The 25,780-nt window shown below is 46.3% G+C and overlaps 1 protein-coding gene across 11 annotated transcripts in view; it reads left to right on the top strand.

Annotated features, from left to right (window-relative positions):
• PRICKLE1 (prickle planar cell polarity protein 1) overlaps window positions 1-25,780 on the top strand; it is a 118,852-nt gene that overhangs the window by 72,772 nt on the left and 20,300 nt on the right. For 2 of the 11 annotated variants that reach the window (XM_021092562.2, XM_021092564.2), the window contains exon 1: window positions 23,109-23,361. The exons of 2 other annotated variants lie outside the window; for them this stretch is intronic. Coding sequence is in view for 3 of the 9 variants with exons in the window: in XM_021092557.2 (XP_020948216.2) it covers window positions 22,820-22,838 (19 nt within the window). In the remaining 6 variants the exon portion in view is untranslated. Of the gene's footprint in view, window positions 1-22,246; window positions 22,839-23,108; window positions 23,924-24,111; window positions 24,641-25,780 lie in introns of those variants that run through there. 7 more of the 11 variants (XM_021092563.2, XM_084957190.1, XM_021092557.2 and 4 more) reach the window with 6 other exon arrangements.

Raw genomic sequence — 25,780 nt, 5'->3', positions numbered from 1 at the left:
TATCATTTGAAGTTAACTGTAGGTAATGGTAACATCAGGCATGCAAGGTTTCGCCAGTTTTCCTTCCCATGAAAGGATGCATGATGTAGAGTGAGAGTAGAAGTTAATAGGTAATATGTTTTTTAAAAAAATGAAAAGAACTCAAAGTAGTAATAATCTCTGTGCTATCTAGAAAAGTATAGATCAGTAGTGAAAGAAACAGTAAAGAGATGAACTTGGTTGCCCTTGGGAAGCAGGTACCAGGAAAGAGAGGGGACTGCTATTTTTTCCAAAGAAAGGCAGCAGGGATGGGGGAGAGGCATTTAGAATTGTTAGGTTTTTCAGTTCTGTGCTTAATTTCAATGAAATGAAATTTTTAAAAAGAAACGTGGGAGTTTCCTAGTGGCCTAGCAGTTAAGGACTTGGTGTTGTCACTGCTGTGGCTCAGGTTACTGCCACAGCTTGGGTTCAGTCCCTGGCCTGGGAACTTCTATAACAAAAAAAAAAAAAAAAAAAAAAATTAGAATTAAAAAGCAAAAATAGGGCGTTCCCATTGTGTCGCAGCAGAAATGAATCTGACTAGGAACCATGAGGTTGCCGTTCGACCCTGGCCTTGCTCAGTGGGTTAAGGATCCAGCGTTGCCGTGAGCTGTGGTGTAGGTTGCAGATGTGGCTCGGATTGCTGTGGCTCTGGTGTAGGCTGGCGGCTACAACTCTGATTCAACCCCTAGCCTGGGAACCTCCAGGGCCGCAGGAGTGGCCCTGAAAAGCAAAAACAAACAAACAAAAAAACCTTGAAAAGTAGAGCAGCCCAGGATGGGCAGAGAAATGGTTTTCATTTTACTTTGGTGCTGTGGATCTTTCATTTTGACAATGCATAATGGAAAAATTGTTCAAATTTAATGTGAGCTCCTGAGCCCTTGAGTTTCCCAAGGCATTTCTGGTGCTCTGCATGCATTTGTTTGCAATAATAGCTCAGCCGTATTTGGATCTCTTTCTTATAAGAACACTGGCAAGAAATTTAGGAAAAAATAGACAAGCATCATCCGTCTTCCACCGAAGAACCATGAGATAAGAGATCTATCTGGTGGGGGATTTCAGCGTTTTTTGGCGCACACACAGAGGAAAATATGAAATACAGAAAATAAAAGGATCTGAAATCCCAGAACAGAAGACATAGTTTCAGTTGCTGCACCCTGAAACGAATTGCTTTTATTAGATCATTAATGTTTCATGATTTGGGGATATATTTGAATACTGTACGACTGTTTGACAATTTTACTGCCATGAAGATGCCTCACAGGATTTTTAAGAGCCACAAATGTATATTGGAATGGTTATCGTTTTGGGGCTACCGAATATACTAAATGGAATAACTTCCTCTAATATACAGTGAGATTAGATCCATGTTTTATTGTGTGATAATTTTTTTAAAAAGACACACTAAAGCTTTAAGAGAGACCAGAAATGAGGGAAGGCTTGACCCTACATTTTATATAAATACCACGAGTAGATAGTGAGTCACTTTAGGGCAAAGCTCAACTCTTGTTCCACTTTAAATGCTCGTGTCCAGCACAGTTCTTGTATCCACTTATGTAATGGATATGAATTGAGTACCTACTATGCAAAAGGTCCTGGAGCTACATCAGTGAGCAAAATGGAGAGAAATCCTTGCCCCGTGGAGCTTACATTCTAGAGGTGTTGGGAGCAGGGACTGAGACAGGGGCCAAATGAAAGGATTATGTCACATACATAGCAGCCTGCCAGATGGAGGTAGGTGCTACGAAGATAACTCAGGAGAAATAGACAAGAGGTGTGGGGCAGAGAGCGGGCAGGGTGCAGCTTTAAAGAGGGTGGGTTGGGAGTTCCCGTTGTGGCGCAGTGGTTAACAAATCCGACTAGGAACCATGAGGTTGCGGGTTTGATCCCTGGCCTTGCTCAGCGGGTTAAGGATCCGGCGTTGCCGTGAGCTGTGGTGTAGGTTGCAGACGCAGCTCGGATCCTGCGTTGCTGTGGCTCTGGTGTAGGCCAGTGGCTATAGCTCCGATTCGACCCCTGGCCTGGGAATCTCCATATGCCGAGGGAGCGGCCCAAGAAATAGCAAAAAGACAAAAAAAAAAATAAAAATAAAAAATAAAGAGGGTGGGTACATGACAGGCACACTGAAACGCCTGATGGAACAATTTCCTGATGAAACCAAATCTGCCCATCTGTCTGAGAACCTTGTCTGAACATTTTTTTTTTTTTTTTTTTTTTTGGTTGATTAGTAGGACTATCCTATTGGGCCATTCACGCCCCCTCCTTGGGAATGAAGCAAAGACAGGAGCCTGAAAAGAACCAGGGTGAGGTTGCTTGAATAGCACAACCCCAGCGGGGGCAGAGTGATGGCATAAAGGAGGCTCAGATGCAGATCCCAGCTGCCCAGACCTGCTCTTACCATCCTGTTGGTCTTTGGCAAGGCCACCAAGCTCTTTGTGAAGTACAGAAGGTTCCCTATAATAACGGGAGGTTGTTTGCTTGTTTTTTGGTGGTTTTTGTTTTTTTTTTTTGTTTTGTTTTTTGGTTTTTTTTAATCCTTGATAGCCTAGACTGTCCAAAGCACAGGCTTTGAGAAATAAAAAAACCTTATAACAATGTTTGATGTCAACACGATCAAGCTGTTCCTTATTTGGCCTCCTGCTTCCAGTAGCTAAGTGCCCGGGTTTCTTTGAAAGCATTCTATTTATACACGTCTCTAATACAGATCTAAGAAGGGGCTGGGAACCCTCAAAGTTAGTTTTTCAGTCTAACTCTCTTACGGCGGAGCTCTTTCAGCCGCTGACCAAAGTTAAGTTTTTCAATCATTCCCATACCCCTTCTCCAGTGGAACTTGATTTGGGGAAGTTGGTGATCCCTGGCCTCACTCAGTGGGTTAAGGATTTGGTGTTGCTGTGAGCTGTGGAGTATTTGGTTTTGATCTTCAGGGATGTTAAGCAGGGCCAACATATCAGAGCCCTCATCACGGGCCAAGGCCAGATAGTCAGAAGGAATTCAGTACATTTTTTTTTTTTCTGTTAACCTCATACCTGTAGGCTTTTCTCTTTGCATCCTGCAAAGCCAGTATAGATATTTTTTATTATTTTTATCCACATCTGCACATTTCATGTGGATACCTGCAGGTGATTCTGGTTTATCTGCAGACATATTTCTCCCTCCCTCTCTCTGCACTCCCTCTCTCCCTCTCTCTTTCTCTCCCTCCCTCCCTAACGACTTGCCCCCCTGAAACTGACTTCCATCCCTTGGTACCTTCCTCACCCTACTAAGATAATGAGATTCCCTGGCTTTTGACCCTGAAGTTTCCCCAGCTGTGTTGGTGAAGACGAGAGTCCTTGGCTACTCTGCAGGTGCAATGCCCTTGACTGTCCCCCTGGCCTGTTGTTGTGGGGATGAGCTGTTGAAACGTGTGTGTAAACATTGCCCTGAGGGGCAAACTCAGGGCATCCTCCGTGCAGCGCCTGCTCCTTTTGAAGTGTCTGGTGATTGTACCATTGTCATGCCAGTTGGAGGAATCCTCTGGTTTACAATGGCACGGTTCTGAAGAGGCAGCTGATAAGACTTGGGACCCTGGTGTGAAACTGACCCTTTGAACTAGGAAGACTCTTTAAGATAAGCAAGCCTTGGAATTTTTATCACACTTTATTAGAGCTCTGAATGGAGCAGGTTAGCGTCGTTGCTAGGCAGGTAAATAAAGGTTTCTCAGGCTCTTTAGTAGAGGACACAGACTGGGACCTGGGCTCCTCTTTAACAGAGACCCACCTTCCAATTGCCTGTCATCATGAAGATCTTTGGGAAAACAGCAGGCATCTGGGGGGGGGGGTCGGTGTGTTTACTCCTAATGAAACGATTGACTGTAGCAGGAATAAAAAACAGATGAAATCCAGTTAAAGACATTTTCAAGAAAATGTTATGCTCTCTGACTCAAAAATGATCTTTATTTTTCAGACCAAACGGTGTGAATTCTTTCTTAATAAAGGTCATTGGTAGAACAGGAAATAGAAAAATTAGATACATGGTAATCGTGTTTTCATTGACATTTTAATATCCCCAGTGGTCCACACCTGGGAGAGTCTCATAAAATGAATGGCATTCATCCTTCAGCCATTCAGTCATTCAACCAACGTTTGTCTGTTGCGCCAGTGTGATGGATGGGCATCAGGCTTGTGCTCAGAGGCAGTGCTGAGCAGGCGGCCTCGATCTCCACCTGCACAAGGCTTCCCTCCCAACAGAGACCTCAGGCATCATCACACAGACGATTAAAGCATGAACCGAACACGGCGGGGAAGTGGCAGGAGCTGGGATGATATTCTTCTGAAGTCCCTTAGAACTTTATTCTGGGGTGCCCCTTACAGGAAGAATCTCATTTTCCTTTTTCAACATTTCCTTGAGCGTTTCTGCGTTTCATGTCTGAGTTTGCATTCCAGCTTTTCCTTCATGGTCGCCTAAATGCATCTCCGGATGGCTTCCCAAAATGGAATTTTCCGTTTCAGACTAAGGAGCTGCAGGTGAGATGGGGAATTTAGGGTCCATGCCTGGGAACTTTCATTTGAAGTTTTGTACCTTCTAAACCCCAAAGAGACAAGAAGGGTCCATGTGGCTGCTCAGATGCTCAGGCCTATCACTCCACCCGGGCCTTCCCTGTAGGGAAGTGCGGGCAGAGGGTCTGCTTCATGCTACAGTGTGGCAACAAACGCTGAAAACCGCTTTTGGTTCAAGGGGTCCCTGTGTATACAGCTAACCTCCATTCCTAGTTGTTCTAGACTGAAGAAATTAGAGAATCATAAGATTTCACAGCCTCAGAGACCATTTTGGTTTTTTTTTTGTTTGTTTGTTTTAGGATTGGTTGGTTTGTTTTTTGTATTTTGGGGGCCACACCTGTGGCATATGGAAGTTCCCAGGCTAGGGGTCGAATCAGAGCTGCAGCTGCCTGCCTACACCACAGCCCCAGCACCACAGGATCCGAGCTGCGTCTGTGACCTACACCACAACTCACAGCAACCCCAAATCCTTAACCCACTGAGGGAGGCCAGGGGTCAAACCCGCGTCCTCATGGATACCAGTCAGGTTCATTACCACTGAGCCACAGCGCGAACTCCTCATCTACCCTTTTGTGAATGAGCATCTGAGGCTTAGGTGGTAAACCTCTCCCAGCCGGTAACTGACAGAAGCAGAAGTACGGTGACAAGCCCTGCTCTCTGCTCCATCCCAGACTTGGAGTGGAGCACCTCACCCTCCAAGAACCTGGAAAGTGCCCCCCCCCCCCATCACTCATTTTTCCTTTTCACTGCTTCTGGGCCCTTTCTGCCCATCTGTGTTTAAAGCCAGGCAGTCATGAGCTATTGCCCACATTTGACGTAACCCACACGTCTCTCCATATTGTTCTTTCTTTAAACAACACGATACTAATGCTACTCCTACTAGCTCTGTAAGTCATAAATAAATAAAGCTTTCCAGGATAAAGCTGTTTATTCAGCAGTTCTTTATCAGTGAGGTCCACGGATGCATTTCTCACTGGGCCTGTGTTACATACTGAGGTATGAAACTATTGAGCCCAGACCCATAAAGGTGATCCAGAAAACTGCAGTAGGAATTTACACATGTGTCACCACTTGCCTTCCCCCCCCCCCAAACAGGGACTTACATTGCACGTTATGATCAGGCCCACTGCAGTTCCAAGCCAGAAAAGTCCCTGGCCCAGGATGTTCTAACAGGAAAGTACGTTGTGCTAGGATTATTGCCATATGATAAAGTTCCTCATGCCCTTAAGCAGCCTGAGTGTGGAGGATCCTTTGTGCAAATACTCGGTCCAGGACAGACATTCCACCCCTCCCCCTTTCCTGCTCCCTCCCTCCTCCTTGGAGCCACTTTCTCCGGACTTGTCATTTTCTGCTCTAGCCGTTACAAAAGAAGGATTATTATCTTTTCATGATTTTTAAAAAAACGTAAAAGCAGTGTCCCCAGTCATTGAAATACATTTTCACTTATGTTTGTTGATACCGTGAACTTTTATAAAACCCCCACGTGACAAATCATCGATGGATTAATTCAGATAAGATTGACGTGTTTGCGTTTCATACCCTGATAAAAATCACACAGGAACAGGCGTTGTAATCCTGTCCTACCCCATCCCCATCCTCAGATATGTATTTATCTTGTTCTCTGGCTAATGAGGAAAAATTAATCCTGTCAGTACTTCGATTCAGCCCCTTGAGGAGCTGATATGTCGTCTGTCACATGACTAGCCAGAGTCATCTTGTTTCGCTGCATTAAATCAGCACAGATGCATGGGTTTTGGACACGTCTGTCTGCTTAGCGCAGTGCCCGCCTTCATTGATGGTATGATGGGGCTTTACTGGAGCTTAGTTCCTCCCGAAGAATCCTTCCTTACGGTAATACTCAGAGTGTTTGGAGGAAAAAAAATGCTTCCATGCAATCCAGATTGAGCAAGAGAAAAGCTGGTGCAGGAAGAAAGGGAATATACTATAGCAGAGAAGAGTGAGGGAGACACAGTCGTGAACTGATAGACTCATTCGCTGTTGTCACTTTGGGACAGACAGCAAGTTGTGGGAAAGGGGAAGCCTTTTCTATCCTCTGCCAAGACAGTACTCGCCTAGTGAAATAGGTTGTTTAGTTCAAGTGGGTTCAGACACACCTTCCCAGCTTATGTCTATAAGGGTCATGTGACTGATGAGTTTTCCGCCTTGGCTACACACCGTGATCTTCTTAGTATTTTCGGTAAATAATCCCCTGTCCCAGAAATGCTATGTGATTGGCTTGCTGTGTGTCCCAGTTCTGGGAAGCTAATGACCATCCGAACTCAGGGGACAGCAGCTGCCCAGCAGCCTTCGAGTTTCAGCAGCCTTCCCCAGCAGGACAGCAGTTAATTTTCATCCATGGGAGCAGCCCTTGCCTCAAGAGCATCATGGAAGCAGAGCGTTTGCATAGCAAACATGCTGCAATTGCAGAAACGGTGCATAATCAAAATCCAGCATTGCATTGTCCCCCAAATAATGGGTTTAAATATTAGCTATTAAAGGGCTTTAATTGCTAAATTTCTCATTTCATGCTTTTTAAAAAAAACCTGTTCTAACGTTCATGAGAAACCATAGTTTGCAAAGATTTTGTGGATTACAACCCGTGCTGCAAGCCACGTCAAAAGAATAGTTTCGCCCAATAAAGTAAAAAGAAGTTACCTTTCACTTAAGAAAGCCATCTTAACAAAGGTGGGCTGGGTCCCTAAAATGACATTGATCCCTTCAGCACTTTTCATGAATTAGATCTGAGGTTTACTCATCAACATACCTGCTTCAGGAGTTCCCATCGTGGCTCAGTGGTTGGCGAATCCGACTAGGAACCATGAGGTTGCGGGTTTGATCCCTGGCCTTGCTCAGTGGGTTGAGGATCCGGCGTTGCCGTGAGCTGTGGTGTAGGTTGCAGACGCAGCTTGGATCCCGCGTTGCTGTGGCTCTGGCGTAGGCCGGTCGCTACAGCTCCGATTAGACCCCTAGCCTGGGAACCTCCATATGCCGTGGAAGCGGCCCTAGAAATGGGGAAAAAAAATAATAATAATAACTGCTTCATAAGCAGTACTGAAGACCTTGCATTGTCTGGTGGAATTTTGCTTTGACCAACTAGTCAGTGAGAACTTATGTCGCTCTTCTTTGGCCTTCTACAAACTTACCAGTGTCTCAGGAGAGCTAGTAACTGAAGTGAACAGACCACATGCATGGTTTCTAAACCCAGTTGCACATTGCAGTTACCTGGGGAGACTACAGGACATGCACATTTCCGGGTCCTAACTCAGACTTACTGAATCACAGTCTATAAGGATATGGTTCAGCCTTTTATATATATTTTTAGATTTCCAAGGGGATTCTTACACTGCCAGCCAGCTCAGCCTCAACTGCTGTTGGCTCCCCATTAGAGACAACTTGATAGCCATCCATAATATCTAATTGCAAGGACTCTTGCCCCATTCTACAAACAGAATATTAAAATCCATTTCACAGACATTTTTGCAGTATCTGTGCAAGACAAAACAATTCCACCTTCACTGGGCATTACTGTCTTGCAGCTCATAAAGCACCCATGCCCAAATCTGAATGCTCCTATCCACGTGGATACATGATGATGCCAGATTCCATGCCCAGACCTGGGAGGCACTGGTTTTTAACCTTACTGATCAAGAAGCTACAGAGTCCTGTCTGCAAGGAGAGAAGCACAAAGTGTTATCCAGAAAGAAAGAGACAGAAGCCTGGAGGAAAAAGGAATACTGTCTAGATTTCTCAGGGTTTCTCTTTCTGAGTCGCAGTCATTTTTGAAAGTCCACTGACATTCCTGCCCTGGGTTGCCCGAGACACCTCTCTATCCTTCCAGTAAATGACCCCACCCCACCCCCTTTTCCCTTAAATTCATCTGGTTTCTCTGACTTACCAAAAGTTCTAACTCACATAAACCTCATTATTTTCAACACAGCCCTGTGTGTACTAGTTCCCGAATGTACTCTCCAAGCTGCGATGCCACCAAAAGGGAGAGGTGGCCCCTCTGTGCAATCAGTTCATAGTGACCCACATTCCATTCAGATTTTCTGCCCAAATGTGTTCATTTGAGAGGCAGGTATGCTTTTGTTCATCAGAGTAGTCTCCTTAAAGACCCTTGAATTATAACTGGGAGTTCCCTGGTGGTACAGCAGGTGAAGGATCCAGTGTTGTCACTGCAGCAGCTTGGGTTGCTGCTGTGGTGCATGTCTGATCCCTGCCCCAGGAACTTCCACATGTCGTGGGTATAGCCACCAAAAAAAACGAAAAAGACCCTTGAATTATAACTAAGCAATTTTCCTGTCCTCTGCCCACCAAATTTCCCTGAACAAGAAGTTCCCTTTCCTGGCACCACTCCCAGGACTCCTGGTCCAGGAGAGCAGCCTCTGAGCTTCCTCTGGCTCTGTTCTCAGAAGACTGCATTCAACTTTTAATATCCCCTGCTTTTTAAGTACCTCGTTTTATGATATAGCTTTTCTTTGAAACTCATTCCCCCTTTTCTTTGAAACTCATTCCCCCCCTTTTAAAAACCATCAACAGAATTGATACTCCAGTGTGATCATCATTTAGAACTTCTAAAATCCATATGTGAGTTTCATGAGGAGTGGGGTTTGGTGTGTATTTTTGCCCCAGATGCAAAATGTACATTAGTTTGTCTCAAAACTCTTTGTCCCAAGCATCCCCTTTGCCACTTAAATAACCAGAACCAACCCCCATCCCCGCTTTTGAATTACATGGCGATTGGTGATGGGAGGACCACAGGGAGGGGTTTGTGGACAGTGTAGGAATCTCAGACTTGACCTAGGCTTCATCCTTTTATTATGTAAGATGAGTTAGGAAAGGAAGGAGGTGGGGGGGGCGTAATCAGAGATTCCTACAGCTTATTCTGATGAGAATTTATTCTGGACATTCACATCTCCTATGACTGTAACACCCAGAAGAAAAATTAGCTTTCAGGAGTTCCCATCATGGTTCAGCAGTTAATGAACCCGACTAGTATCCGTGAGGACACGGGTTCGATCCCTGGCCTTGCTCAGTGGGTTAAGCATCCGGCGTTGCCATGAGCTGTGGTGTAGGCTGGCAGCTGTAGCTCCAATTCAACCCCTAGCCTGGGAACCTCCATATGCTGCAGGTGTGGCCCCAAAAAAGACAAGAAAAAAGAAAAAAAAATTAGCTTTCCAAATTTCTCTTACTGGTTTGGTTTGGTTTGGATGGTGCTTTCTTTAAAACAGATACTGAAGGCCTTGATTATTGCCTTCATCGTTGTGTTTTATGTGAATGTGTTACATGGACGAGCTCTTAACAGACCGTCTCTCGTGACGGGTTTGTAAGGTCTGTGCTCTTTTCTGGGGTTACTTCAGTTAAGATCTGTATTGTGATAGTCTCTTTGGGAGAATTCCAGAGATTTTAGTGTGTGTCTTAATTTCTTTACTACCTAGCCCTGCAAAGCATCCATCCCCTCGTGTACAGTGAATGTGAGGAAAGTCTGGACATGCTCATCCAGGGGGAGTCACTAAGCCCAGGACGTCCCTAGATAAGTAGCAGGTGTGAAGTGGTGTCAAAAGGCTCTTCGCTTTGACAGCTGAATTGAACCATAACATGTTTGAATAATTTATGCAAGTCTGTGGAAGCCCAGGTAGAGAAATCCTTACAGGTAATTGTGTGTGTGTGTATGTCTCTTGTCTTTGGCCTAGGTGAAAATATTCAGATTGCCCCATAAATCAGAATGAATTTTGTAAAGTATCATCCATGGTCTTAACATCTTCTGTTTGCCTCTAAATATAAGCAGAGCTTACCATAATCATATGCTTTAATTTATATTTTAAAATATTACAAGATGGTCGAGACTGAAGTTAAGAAACCTTTCAAACCTCTTTAATTTCAATGAACTGCTAAGTTCGCATACTCTTCTTGTAAATTGGATTTTTCCTCCTCCTCAAAAAAAAAAAAAAAAAAAAAAGGCAACGCAACATGTGGCTTGGTATATTCCCGGCTCTTCTTAGCCTGTTTTGCATTAGGAGGTTATGGAAATCTAAGACTGAAAGCTCCATAAAGAAAACCTTACAGTGAAGGAAAGAAGTAGAGAAAAGAGACCTCTGAAACTTGGCCCTTTTTCCTCACCTGCCTTAAAAATACATTCCAGTATAAAATGTGGGTCTCTGATAGTTGGAAGAATAAAGGAGCAGAGAAGTGAGTATTTAAAAAAGAAAAAAATCATACCTGTGAAGTACCTTGGCTAAGTAGCCCCCAATTTCCCCCTTTAAGAACGATCTAAAACACAAAACCATCTGGGAAAAAAACAAAACCATAAATGTCCATTCATTCCCAAGCCATTCTGTAACAGTCAGTTCCTCCCCCACTCAAAACAAAAACTGCTACAAGAATCTACCAGGGAGGAGCTCCCTTTGGGCCTCAGCGGTTAACAAGCCCTACTAGGATCCATGAGGATGCGGGTTCAATCCCTGGCCTCACTCAGTGGGCTAAGGATCCAGCGTTGCCGTGAACTATGGTGTAGGCCCCTAGCCTAGGAACTTCCATATGCTTCGGGTGTGGCCCTAAAAAAAAAAAAAAAAGACTCTACCCAGGGAGGCTCATAGCTGCCATGAATGCAGCATGGCAGGCCTCGGGCAGGAACATGGCAGAGAACCCCAGCTCTCTTCTTCCTAGTTCGTCCCAGCATTGTTAATGGTGACAGTGAATATTTTCCTTATACTGTTAAAATGTGTGGTCTAGTAAGCATATTAGTGGTCATTTTGAATTTTTTCTCCTAATATTTCCACTACAAATTAAATGTGTTATTACACAAAATCAGCATTAGAATGCCTAGGGGTTGCTGTTACAGGCTTTCAGTGGTCCCAAATATTTGTGTGTGGGAACATGATATTTATTCTCCCTAAGAACTCTCTTAGCCAGGGCATGAGAAACATTTTTCTGTAGAGTGACAAGCATTTTTCCATAGACTGAAATTTGCCTAATTGTGTCACAAACACACACACACACACACACACACAAATTGTTGCACGTCATGAAAGGTGTTCTTAGGATTCAGTTGCATGTTCAGGAAAGTCATTGTAAGGATTTTCAGAAAGACAAGAAGGTGATCAGAAATGTTGCCTGGGCAGGAATGGGCCCTCCGCTGTTATCTTTTGAATGGTGGCTCTGTTTGAAGAGGTTATCTAACCATGGGATTGGATTCTTTAAAAAAAAAAAAAATCTTTTGACTCTTTAGATCCTAAAAGCATGATATGTCATAAATCTCTTTTTCTAAGGATACTTTCAGTCTTGACTAAATTGCTCCTGCCTCCCAAACATACTTTTCCAAAAGGTGGGGAGAAAAGCATTTCAGAGATTCCTGGAATCTTGTTAGACTATATTGAAAGAGAAGCTAAAAACTTCAGAAACAATTGATAATGGAAATGTGGTTTGGTCTGTTATGCAAACAGCAATGCAGTCGGCAGCCCTAAAATGGAACGAGGGTTTGTATTAAGTAAAAAATGTGTGCCTTTCAGTAAGAAGCAGATTGTTTTTACAAGCCTGGGTGGTATTATATGAGTCTTAGTGGCATCCTATTATTTGAACTCATCTGCAACAAATTTTTGTTGGGGGACACGTTGGCAATTAGAATTGCCAGCAAAGGCTGTCAGAGAGATTATTCATTCTATTGTCTTTTTTTTTTCCCCATTTGCAACTGAACTGAAAGACCTTAGTAAAATAATAATAATAAGACATTATGGTCCTGGGAGTTGGGCTGTAACCGGTTTTGTCTGACAGGTTTATGAATGGCTGTGTTATTACTTCAGTGCCTTTTCGCTGTCAGGATGTCATGTGAGATGCGTTCAGTAGAATAGGTTACGCCAAGCTATACACCGAAGTGTCCTCATGGTTTGCCCTTTGTTCGTCATGGTCTGCCTTTAAGTTGAAGAGCTGGTGGTTGGGCTTCTGAACCCATCCAAGAGTGGTACCCTTATTTGAGTGAGCGCTTAGTACGCCCTGATACTGTCATGACTAAGAGTTGCAACAGAGCAGCTATTATATACATGAGCTGCACATGCAAGCCAGTTTTGTTGTATTTGGACAATAAAATGATTTTGTATGGAGAGAAATGAAAATGTGGTACAGTGAACTGCTTCAGGAAGCTCAGAGCCTCACTTGTCTAAGGAGCCTTGGGATTGAGGGCTGCGGGGGAGCCCCCTCTGAGCTGCACACATTTTGATCCTAGAGGTCCGCCAAGCCAGTGGGGTTGTCACTGGGACCTCTCCGTGAGACTGACAGTCACGTCTTCAATTCCAGCTGAAATCGTACAGCATGAAACTTGTAGAGTTGCTCTTCCAACTTTCTGGTGACGTTGCTGAGGGACAAGTTGGGGAAAGTAAAGCATTTTATTTTGCTATTTGTAAGAAGCTGGGCGTTGAAAGCAAATAACAGTGGTTTCAGACTCTAGGCTTCGATCTCAGACTTGGTGTGGAATCTAGCCTCTTGCACTAATTAGCTGATGATGAGATGACTGAGCAACGTACTTTTCTCATTTGTAAAATGAGGAATATAAGATCTACCTGACCATGTTGTTAGAAGTGTTTTTTTAGAGCCGCACCCATGGCATATGCAAGTTCCTGGGCCAGGGATCGAACCCTCACCTCTGCAGTGGCCTGGGCTGCTGTAGTCAGATTCCCTAGCCCATGGTGCCACAGTGGGAACTCCTATAAGGATTTTTTTTTTAGTGTACAAGATTTGGCACAAGGCCCAGCATACAAGTATTTCATAAGTTATAGCTGCTTGATGATGATGATAATAATAATAATAAAACAGGTTCACTTGGCATCGTTATGTTCTTAGTATATCACCAAAAAAGATGCAGTAACATCGTACTCTATGTCCAGAATGAGGCTCAATTCTAATACATACTTGACCCCTCATTCTGTACTGATCCCGTCTCTGTCTTGAGGTCATGGAATATTCACTGAAACGAAGGCCCTGTACCCGGTACCCAATGGACTGCTAGGAGGCAGGGCTCCCCTTCCCCAGAGGGCACCACGGATGTTTGTAGCCTCCAGATCCACCCAGACCATGCTTTGAACTTCCTCCCCATGCTTATCATCAGACGATGTTATGGCATTTTGTTTGGGAAAGCTCTTTGCAGGAACTAGAAACACCAGAAGGTCTCTTTCGCCAACATACATCTCTTCCACTCATTAATATTAACCAAAATAGTGACTAGGGCACTTCCTTACTGGTTCAGCTGCTGAGTGGGTGAACCTTATCAGTGCAGCCTCTGAGTTATCCCAAAGCTCTGTGCACACGTAGGAAGAGAAGTGCAGCACTTCAATTCACAGAGTCTCTAATTGACAAAGCGCAGGGATATTGACGGAGGGACTGGCCTAGATAAGACGGGAGTCTTGGGACCGATGGAGGGCCTTGGAGCAATGGAAGCGCAGCCTAGACACCTCTGGTCTCAGGGGGCCTTGGGGAACATTTCCCAGACCCATCCCATGTCAGGTCCAACAGCAAGCATTAGCCAGGCACATACAAGCAAGTGACTAGACAGTCGCAAGTAGAGAAAACAGCAGGGTTAGGCAGAGAGTCGGAGAACACGTGCTGTGCTTGGAAGCCACCAGTTCCGGAGCCCGAGTGAGGGACAAGGGTTAGAGAGGGCTCAATAGGGGTGGAAGTAGAGGGCCTCCATTTATCCCATGGAGGTGTCAGGGGAGCTAAAGAAGGAATTTTTTTTTTTTTTAAGTTTTTATTTTATTTATTTATTTATTTATTTTTTGTCTTTTTGCCATTTCTTGGGCCACTCCACCGGCATATGGAGGTTCCCAGGCTAGGGGTCCATTTGGAGCTGTAGTCACCGGCCTATGCCAGAGCCACAGCAACGCTGGATCCGAGCCTCGTCTGCAACCTACACCACAGCTCACGGCAACGCTGTATCCTTAACCCACTGAGCAAGGGCAGGGATCAAACCCGCGACCTCATGGTTCCTAGTCAGATTCGTTAACCACTGCGCCACGACGGGAACTCCAAAGAAGGAATTTTAAAGCAGGAGCCTGACATAGACTTGTGGTCGGTGAAGTGAAGGGGAATGGGTACCGGGGAGAGGACACCTGGGGTGATGCTAGGCTGCTGTGGATCCCAGGGTGGGGAAGGGGCAGGAGAGGGATACAGATCAATAGAGAAAACTGAAAAGATGCAGGATCTGTTAAGTAACTGAGGGAGGGCAGGCAAGAAGGAGGGCACCTATGATGATCTGGTGTCTGGCTCACTGGGAGCACTGGTGGTTCCCTACACAGCCTGGGAATATAGGAGGAAGGAGGCTGTTGGTCTGGAGGTGGGTGGAGCGCATGGTTTAGCAGTTCGAGTTTTCTAAAGAGATTTCATTTCAGCCAGTTGGTTTCAGTTCATATCCAATCTTTTTGTTTGTATGTTTGCTTTTTAGGGCTGAGCCTGAGGCATGTGGGGGTTCCCAGGCTAGGGGTCAATTTGGAGCTGCAGCTGCCAGCCACAGCCACAGCCACAGCAATATGGGATCTGAGCCACGTCTGTGACCTACACCACAGCTCACGGCAATGCTGCCAGATCCTTAGCCCACTGAGCGAGGCCAGGGATGGAACCCACGTCCTCATGGATGCTGGTCAGGTTTGTTACCACTGAGTCAGGACGGGAACTCTGATATCCAGTTTTATATGCCGCAAAGAAAAAGTGACTTCAGTGATACTTTTGATCAGATTCCTTTAAATATTACAATTGGAAAACCAAAGCCTAAATTTATTGACTTGCTTTTTTTTTTTTAATCCAAAAAAACCAAATCCGTGCATTGATAATTGAGAGTGTTTAACAACATCTGAGTCATGGTCTGTGGTCAGTCAGATGTGACCCAGAAAATTATTCACAAATCACCACTGAGAATCCTCTTCTATCTGGCAACGTACCTAACAGTCCTGTGTATCTAAGCCCTTGGGCTAGAACTATCCCCATACAAAAACAAGCAAGAGGCCTGCCCTTAGCCCCGCTACAATTCAATGCAAATGTGATGCTGAAGAGCCTCAAGCTCCAAGCAGAAAGCAGAAAGGAAATATTAAAAGCAACTTGCATCAAAAGACCGATTCAAGCCAACAGAACAATTTGAATGCTAAGGCTAGAATTCTGGCACAGTCCAATTAAAGCTTGTAAGCCAGTCCCCACTGCAAAATCACTTTATTTAAATTCCCACAGTTGCAGAAAGGACCTTGGGATCTTAGATAAGATAAAGAAAGGTTATGGAAAGCTTTGCTGACCTTTTTCTTTTTTTGGCAAGAGGCTGCTTGAAATAACTCTTTGCTGACACCTCCGCAGGAACGCACTGGGTAGTTATTGTCCATGGTAACAGGGTTAAAGCTGGCCCGCCTTGGCTGGCCTGGATTTTGCCTCGTGGAGAATCCACCACCTTAGGTCATGGAGAGTTTAAAGAGCCTTGAGAAAATACACAGGTGAGCAAAATAGCTTTGAGCATGTAGTTCATGAAGTGAAACAGCAAATATTTTGTAACTTTAAAATTTAAGACACAGCCCTACTTATGTTTTGAGATTTTTGCGCAAAACCCTAACTGCAGGCTGTAAGACCCCACGTTAACATACTACCTTTCCTCTTCATCCCTGCAGCGGGGCTTGCTTGGGCAGTTCTTCTGTATAGACGATCTTCCAACCCGAAGGTCATGAGCCTGTTTCCTTCATAATGATGGACGCTGAGCTCTTGAAGGATGCTGGTCCTATGTGTTAAGGGAGGATGGAGGCTATGGGGGCTGTGCTGCAAGGGTTCGATGGTGGATGCCATGCCATGGCATCAGGTGAAGGATGCCAGTGCTATATTTTAAGGGTGAATTTCAACAGAAAGATAAAGTTTGAGCTTTTTCAGTGTAAACACTGGAGTGTCTGTTGTGGCTCAGCCGTAATGAAGCCGACTAGTAGTATCCATGAGGATGTGGGCTCCATCCCTGGCCTCGCTCAGTGGGCTAAGGATCTGGCGTTGCTGTGAGTTGTGGTGTAGGTCACAGGTGCGGCACAGATCCCATGTTGCTGTGGCTGTGGTGTAGGCCGGTGGCTACAGCTCCGATTTGACCCCTAGCCTGGGAACCTCCATGTGCTGTGGGTACAGCCTGACAAAGACTGAAAAAAAAAAATTAAATACTTGGAGTTACCTCGAGTTTGTCTCCCTCAGGCACTGGGAAATATCCACAGTTTTGGAGTTCCCGTTGTTGCTCAGTGGGATAAGAACCTGACCTAGTGCTGGTGAGGATGTGGGTTGGATCCCTGGCCTTACTCAGTGGGTTAAACATCTGGCATTGCCATGAGCTGTGGCCTAGGCTACACATGGGGCTCAGATCCTGGGTTGCAGAGCCTGTGGTATAGAACACAGCTGTGACTCTGATTCGGCCCCTAGCCTGGGAACTTCCTCATGCCGCTGGTGTGGCTGTAAAAAGAAAAAAAGTTTAAAAAAAAAAAAAAATATATATATATATATAGCCACAGTTTCAAGCTGGAGCTCACATCAGGGCCAACCGTTCAAGTAAACTGTGGGAAGGAGGACTCCTTCAGAAATGTCAGCCCCCATCTGCCACCCTCCCATCCTCACCATCCATCCTGCGCCACCACAGTCCAGGCTCTTTGCCCTCATACACACTGTCTCGTGTTTGCTGCCACTGACTCCTGGAGCAACTTCTGGGCGCATCCCATCTGGTTTCCCTTTGCTGTGCTCTCTGCGTTCCCTCTAATGAGGGCAGAGATACCGTCCTGCCACTCTTCTAGGGCTCCCCGTAGAGCCTGGAATAGCTGAGCATCTTGGCAGCACTGCCTGCATAGCCATTCCCAGCCTGGTCCTGCCTTCCGCCTGTGCTCCTGTCTTCCATCGCATCACCTGGGGTTTAGTAAGGGCTGCACACTCCGTGGGCCGTCAAGCTTTAACTGCCTCAAGCCGGGCCCTGGTTGCTACCCCCACCCCCCACCCCTTCCACAGTCCCACTCCCTCAACTGCCCTGATCAACTCCTTTGACTCCTTAAAGGCCCAGCTCACATGTCACCCCACCTTCCACGATTCTCCCCTTCTAACCAGAACTGATAGACCAGTGCTTCCTCCTAGTCCCATGCTAGAATTTTCACCACGCCTCAGCCGTAGTGTCATCACAGCCTAGCGGAGTGTAGCGTGTATTTTGGAGAATTAGTTGGGTATTTTCCTCACTCATCTTGGATGTTTTTCGGGGCTTTCTGTCTTATGAATAGAATGTGAAATTTAAACCTGAAGTCCTAAGGGGAGGGTCTAGGTCTAAGAGTGCTGCCCCTCAACACGTATCTTTGGATTCAGCCAAAGAACACATCAGTAGCTCAGTGGATGGAGGCATCGGCCAGGGCTGCTCTGGTTCCATAGTGTCTGGCTCCAGGGCCATGTGCGACTGGTGCCATCCTGTTCCCCAAGTGTTATAAATAATGCAGCAGAGATTTCACCCTTGAAGTTTGTGACTGAAACGAAGATAGCGGGGCGAGGAATTATCTATTCATGTATCTTCCCAGGTCAACTTGCATCAAGAAAGTCGCTTTCTGCTTCCAAGCTTTTCTTCCTTGTATTAATTTTGTAGGATATTTATTGTTTCTTCAACCATGTATAGAAGTTGTAGATGATCATTATAAAAAGAAAAAGGTTACAGGGAGTTCCCTTCATAGCTCAGTGGTTAACAAACCTGACTAGGATCCATGAGGATGCAGGTTCAATTCCTGGCCTTGCTCAGTGGGTTAAGGATCCAGCGTTGCCATGAGCTGTGGTGTAGGTCGCAGACACCGCTCGGATCTGGCGTGGCTGTGGCTGTGGCGTAGGCTGGCAGCTACAGCTCTGATTGGACCCCTAGCCTGGGAGCCTCCCTGTGTCACGGAGGCAGCCCTAAAAAGGAAAAAAAAAAAAAAAAAAAAAAAAGAAAAGAGAGACAGGAAAAGAAAGAAAGGTTATAAATAATGTGAAAGTACAAAAATACATCAATTTTAGGAATATACAGTTGACCCTTGAACAACACAGATTCGAACTGTGCAGGTGCATGTCTGCTGGGATGTTTCTCAGCTGTAAATGCTACAGTTCTGCGCTGTGGTTGATGGAATCGGCAGATACAGAGGAATTAAAGGAATGGAAGGAAGAGAGGGCCGACTACAAGTTAGACTTGGATTTACCCCCATGGAGCTCAGGGGGTCAACTGTTAATTCAAAAGTGATAGTCTCCTATCATCTGCCCTCCCCTAGAGATCATATGAATGGTTTGGTATTTATATTCCTCTAAATAGTGGTGCTGTGCATATACCAGCCCATGTCTGTTTAGTTATAACTGTGTGATCATACTGTGTAAGGGGAATTGCATCTGAATATTATCTTGGACATCTTTCCATGTACAGACCTCTCAATATTTACTGGGAGATTTAGTCTTCATTTCCTAACATCCTGGCCGTTTTTCAGCAATGAGATTTTTAAGTACGTTTGTGTGAACTCACTGATATACACAAGCGTTGAGAAAGTTGAAGAACTTAAGGTAAAGGGCCTGAATACTGGTTTAATTATCTGTCCATGGAAAGGAACAAGCTGAGAGTGGTGGGTGGGGTGTTCACAGATGGTCCCCTGTTTATACTAGAAGTTATAATCCTGAGCCAGAGTCAAATGAAAGGCCCTTACCCCCCCCCCATCCTCCCACTCAGCCTGGGCTGTAGACTCCAGACACTGCCTGGTGTTAGAGTCACACCCAACTAGCAAATGCAAAGAGACTCAAGAGTATTGGAGCCTGGTGGGGCCTCTGGGAGCATCAAGTTTGGGATGGAGGAACCTGAGGTCCCGCTGGAAGAGAGGATTTGGGGAAGTCGCCATGGGAGGGGTTTGGGGAGAAAGTCACCTGGACTTCAGCAGAGCAGGTTTACTTTCATCTGTTTCTATATTAAGATTCCTCTTTTAGTTGAAAAGTGGCCTGTGTTCCCTCCTCAAAAGTTCTAACCATGGACCTAGCCTAAACTCTGGCATTTTTCAAAATGAAAAAAGACCTGAATACCTTAGAGAAGTGATTTATCCCAGTGTCGCAGAGCTAGTAATTGACAGAAAATCGACTTTGAAGCCTCCTAATTCCCAACCCAGTGCATGCGGGTACTTTGCAGGGAGGATTACCTCATTCACACAGGCTCTAGGAGTTGGGGGAGGGACCAGATGGCTAGGAGGCCTGGACTGGGTGTAGAAAATGTTAACGAACCAGTGCTCTCTAATCACATTGCTTTAAATATAATCAAAGGGGGAAAGAGAGTAATTGGAGGCCTAGAGAGACTTGCAACCTATTATGAAACACCATCAAGCCTGTTAAATCTTTGCCGGGCTGATATCTGCCTACGAGCCCTGCCCTGGGTGTGCTCCAGACTCAGTGAATGGTCCAGGATGTGTAAATGTTCAGTGACCTGCCAGGATGTGCTGCCCAATCAGAGATGCAACACAAATGTTTAAAATGAACAATGAAGTAAAAGAGTTTACATAAGCTTGTAGGGGTAACCAACGGGGTAACAAGCACGAAGAATTACCGTCCTTCCTGGTTATTCTTCTGGATCTGGCTTTTTTCTTTTCTGGATAAGAAATAGGACCCTACAGGTTGTCAGCTCTAACATTATTTGAGTTTGTGATTCTTTTTTTGAGCCATTTTATTCTCAAGAGTCAGAAAAACCAAACTGCGGTCCTGAAGACTAAAACTGTCACCCTGCTTACTTAACATTCCATATGCCAACTGCCCCCCCCATTTAGTGAGTGAAATGTCACTTGATGAATTGCAGAGTCCTTGATCTCTCTTTTCTATTCAGAAACTTAAAGATGTCCAAATCCTTCTAAATGTCTGAGACCAAGAGCAAAACTAGAAAATCAAAACCAAAACGCGGGTCTGTTGTACAAATGAAAAAAAATAGAGGTAAGGAGCAGAAAAGACCTCAAGGTCACCACGTACCAATCACAGAAGAACCAAGAACCCAGGTGCGCTTTTATATTCTGTACTTATCTCTTTCTTCCAGACCCAGAAAAGTTGGCTGGCATTTGACAACCAAAGGGTTCCCTCTTTATTTCTCTGCCCCTGGCGTTTTTCTATCATAGTCTCCTCCATTAGGACACTGGAGTTGAGTTGAGTTTTAGGTTAGGACCATTTACTTGGATGGGTGTGATACAGTGACAGTCCAAAAATGATTCATTCATTGAACGCTTGTTTATGGAACTTGACTTGCTAAGTGCCAGGCATGATTCGAGGTGCTGAGAATACAGTAAGGAACCCCCAAAGCCCCCACCTTCTAGGAGAGAAGAAAGCAACCATGATCAAATATGCATACTGTCAAGCGAAGCTAAGTGATGTGGAGATGGCAGCACAACTAAGAGGGAGGGGGGATGTTTGGGATGGGCAGTTAGAAAAGGCCTCTGTGAGTGAGAGGACAGAGACGGAGATTGGGAGAGAACCGAGTCCTGTGAATTTCGGGGCTTCCTCTCTCAGCCTCCCAGAGAAAGTGTGATCTGCAGGCAATGAATATTCCACCTGGCTGAAACAAAAGGATGCTGGTTGGGGGCCTTGCTCCCCATTCTGCATAAGTTCACCCTTGACCATAACAATGCCTTTCAGACCAGACTAAAGTCTGTTGCATTCAGATTGATTGAACTTTAGTGGGAAGCTTTTACCTCCAAACTGCTTCATCACTGAAAACACTTACAATAGGCAATAAAGCTGACAGTACCTGTTGAAAATGTAACAAACAGTATTTACAAGTAACTGTGTGAGAGGAAGCACATTTACAATGGCTGTCATTTAATACTGGTGAGTGTTGCTAAGGCTGGCAGTTGGGAGGGTTCTGTGGCCTTGGCTAATGTGTAGCTTTCCATTAAAAGCCTTTTCAAAATGGATCCACCTGGCGTCCAGCACTGGCCTGCCGATAGTCCTTTTATTATAATGAAATGATAGTTCAGGGCTTGATTTAAATCAGTAATGGGCTGCACACTATCAGGTGACAACTTCTCTGAGAAAGGCCAAGCAGAATGAAATAGGAAAAGGGAAATGTGACTTAGGTGTTCATGGTTAATTTCATAGCTCCACAGAGGAAAGTGGTCACCTTTGAAATCCGCCCCCCTCCCCAAATCCCCAGGCCACCTGAAGGCTAGAGAGCTCCGCATTAGAACTGTTTAGGAACCGTCTTCAGAACAGAATGGAGATTTGCCAGCAGAATCTATTTAAATCACAAATCCTGTTGTCTAAATCAGTGTTCCAAGCTAGTCTACCAGCCAAGCCATGCCCTTTTTTTCTTTTTTCTTTCTTTTTTTTTTTTTTGTCTCTGCCACTTTAAAAAGTAACTTCTCAACTGCTTTGCTTTGCAGCAGAGATAACAGAAATTGGCCACAGAGTCATTTACTTGGGCAGAGTTATTTATGGCAACTTGTTTGTGTATTTTTAAATCAGTTACAATGGGCTATTGTTCATTTGTATACTGTTCATATATGTTGCAAATCCTCATGGAATACGAATTCCTTAAGGAATCCTCATGGTATAAGAATTTTTTTCTAACCTCAGGAATTCAGTGACCATTTTAAGTTTCTTTTACTTACTAAGCACCTTATACACTGATAAAGCTTTTATTAAATATTGCACTGTTTATTTTGGCATTTTATCACCTCGTGATGAGGCTAAGGTGGAAATTAAAATTTGTAGTTCCAAAGAGATTCAGACCTCTGCGGGGGATTATCAGTCTGTCCTTTCTCTCTGGGCTAGCTTTCTCGCTTTTGCTTCTCTTCATCCTTTCTGTAGACAACCAAAGCCAAACTTCACTCTTAGTGTACCTAGATACAGCTCAGAAACAAGATTAGCCTTGAGTATGAGCATCTCTGATGTTTGAATAATGATACTCACTTAACCTATTTATAAAAACTCTTATTCGTGTACTCAAGTGTATCCTGTGACTCGGTTCCTTTTCTTTTGCTGTTGTTTACTGATAAAAATAAATCTCCTGCGCTAAGCAGTAGGAATCTCTCCGAAATGCAAGACAGGTCCTAAGAGGAGAATTCATATGTTAATGAGCCCTTCCAAGTGAGAACTTGGTTAAACGTGCCATTTGCTGACATCATTGTTATGGGCAGAGTGAAGATGATTTCTTTAAGAGGTGGCCTTGCATATGCTCCCAGCGTTTTGTGGCCCGCGCGTGCACCTGCGGGAGGGGGACGTTTACATAAGCCTCCTGGGGTATTCGCAGCTAGCTGCTCCATTCTCTAGGGCTCCTGGGAATGAAGCCGGCTGACCGAGGTAAGTGCTCGAGCCACAAAGCTGGCCAACTTTTCGAGGAACTGCGTGCGCGCGGGACCTCGTGGAGACCTGCCAGGGGCACGGTCAGCAGTGACAGTTCCTGGAAAGCGGGTGGCAGCGAGATCAGGTCGGGCGGGCGCCTCCTGCGGACGGGAGCCCGGAGCCGAGCAGGGCGGGGATCGCAAGCGGAGCCGCCAGTCGGCAGCGCTCCGAGGTGGGTGGGACCGTCAGGAAGCGAAATGGTTACTTTTTCTTTAAATGAGGGCTCTGGTTTCTTTTGAAGATCGCCGGCCCCGGGGCAGGCTCCCGACGCAGAGGGGAGACGGATTTTGTTTTTTTTTTCCTCTGCGTAGTGGAGGATCCTGGAGAGACCCAGTGCTGGGGCGTGGGGGATGCGGTGGCTTGGGCGAGGCTCCTCCAACCCGGGGAAGCAGAGTCGGCGACGCCAGCGGGGACAGAGGGTCTCCGGGGAGTTGGAGGACTTTCTGCCCGCTCCGCCTCGGCTGGTTAGCTGCAGCCGCGGGTGAGAATCGCCGCGTTGCACCGAAAGGGGGCTCGCGGAGGACCGGTCCGTGGAGAGCGCGTCACTGTGGGGCGGTGGCGACCCCTTGCCCGCCGGGCGGGGCCTGCACTGCACCGCGACGGGCCCCCCACCCCCCCGAGCTGGCTGCCCCCGCCCCTCGGTCCCGCCCCGCTAGGGTCTCCTCCGGAAATGGGTGGGCGCGGGTGACCCGCAGGGCATCCAGCCCTGTTTTCCTCCGGGAGCCACCCGCGCCGGGCCACCAGCCTCGGCCGATCGCAGAGAGGGGGGCGGCGAGTGCGCTCCGAGGGCTCCAAGGAGGGGCTGCAGGCCGCGTTCGTCCCCGCTGTCCGCGGCCGCAGGTGGGGAGCTGCGGTCTGGGAACCGGAGTTCGATGGCAGCCGGGCGGCGGGGGCTGAACGCTGAGGTTGCGGGGAGGGCTTGGCGTCGGAAGCTGGGGTAGACGCGTGGATCTGCGGCCACGCGGTGTCGCCGTCCAGCAGGGGGGCAAATGCCGTCCCGTGAGGTGACGCTGCACCGTGAGCGGCGCCGGGCTCCTCTGGAGGTGGGTGAGGGGGGTCTGGAAGGCTCCGGGGGTCGGGGGGCTGCCGTCGGGGGCCTCCTGCCGGCGCAGAGGAGGGTTTCGCTCTCGGCTGCTGGGTCTGGCGCTCGGCGTCTGGGTGCGGGAGGCCGCGGGGGCAGAGGAGCAGAAGCCAGAGTCTGACCCGCTGCCCGGGCGCCCCCTGGCGGCCCGAGTGTCCAGCGCGGCGTGGAGGGTGGGCGCGCGGGGGCGCGGGCGCGGGCCCGGAGCATCTTGCGGATGCGGCCCAGGAGGAGCCGGCGGCCTCCGCCGCGGTCACCCACGGCGCATATCCAAGTAGCCCGCGGGATTTGCCCCAAGGACGGTGACTTCCTTTTCTCCGGCTCCCCTCCCGCGACCTTTTTAACAAGCTCGGGTTTTCACATTAGTCCGTGTCAGTGTAAGCCAGGCTATGTGTGGAATTTGTTTTTACAACTCGAGTCTTGTGACTTCTCAAACACTTTCTTGAAGTGTTTTCTCTGGAAACTTGTTTCAAATGAGGGCTGTAAGCTTCACAAAGAGGAGTGTTGTTCGGGAGCCAACAGGTGACGGGGTGAAACCTGAGTCTGTGTGTACATTGGAGTCAAGTCTGGCTGCCGTTTCCTTGGGCCGCCGTTGAAAATAGAAATTCAGAAAATCAATAGGAGGCTTGAACACGATTTGGAGAAAACATCTGCGCCCCGCCCCGCATTATGGAAAATAGTAAGTTCCTTAGTGCCTCGCGTGGCCCGCCTCACATCATGGGCATGCGTTTCGGATTTTGTCTTTACGGCCAGGGTTGCCGCCAAATACCCAGACCCGCAAAGCGCCGCTCTGGCACAGGACCCCGCTTTGTCATCATGTTTCCTCCTTTTGTTAAGCAGTCTGTCTTACTGTCGTGGAATGTATTTGTGCATGAAATTAGAATGCTTTGAAACCCTGCAGAGTTGCACATTTCCTCTTGGAAAAATGGATAGCTTCTTGGCAACGGGAGGGTGCCTGACGGGCCACTCAGCTGTCGGAAAATGTACAAGCTGGATGGAGGTTTACCTGGAAAATACAGAAAATGCCAAAGGGCACATGGCCTAATGCCACTAATTGCCAGTATGAAGTCCTTTTAAATAAAGGAATGTTTCAGAAGCAGTATCTTTGGATACCTTTGTGATGTTTTTATTTTAGATATATCATAACAGTTCATTTCAGTATAAGTGAAATTGGATTGGGCTCTGTTGGCAATGACTTTTCTATTGTCTTTAGTGGACAATAGGCGTGAGGGCTCTTTGAGTGTGAAAACTTTAACTCCTACTGTTTAGTGTCATAAAAATCACATCTCGATTGTACTAGCTTTGAGACCTTTGGCTTTTATAGGCTTCTGACTTTTTTTTCTTTTTTTTTAGGACCGCACCCACAGCATATGAGGTTCCCAGGCAAGGGGTCAAATCAGAGCTGTATCCCCTGGCCTACACCACAGCCACAGCAATGCCAGATCCGAGCCATATCTGCAGCCTACACCATTATAGCTCATGGCAATGCCAGATCCTTAACCCACTGAGCGAGGCCAGGGATCAAACCTGCATCTTCATGGGTCCTAGTCAGATTCGTTTCCGCTGAGGCACGAGGGGAACTCCCCTCTGACTTCTTTAAGTTTAAACTAAGGACACCATAAAACTAAGATTCTACACACACACACACACACACACACACACACTATATACTTAAGATTTGTATATTTTGTGTCTTGAAAAGCGTGGAAATGTTACAGCGTTCTCTACTACCAAATTAGTCTGTAGTTAAATTTAATTCACCTGCATATTTAGCCCTGCGGAATTAGAGTAGTTCTTGAATGGGTGCGTGTGCTCTGCA

Source organism: Sus scrofa, chromosome 5, assembly GCF_054392235.1.
Source record: "Sus scrofa isolate SSC_HxYL_T2T_F1_AM1 chromosome 5, Sscrofa_HxYL_maternal_Yorkshire_Landrace_v2.0, whole genome shotgun sequence".
NCBI lineage: Eukaryota > Metazoa > Chordata > Mammalia > Artiodactyla > Suidae > Sus > Sus scrofa.
The sequence above is the reverse complement of the archived record's forward strand: the minus strand, read 5'-3'. Positions and strand labels throughout refer to the sequence as shown.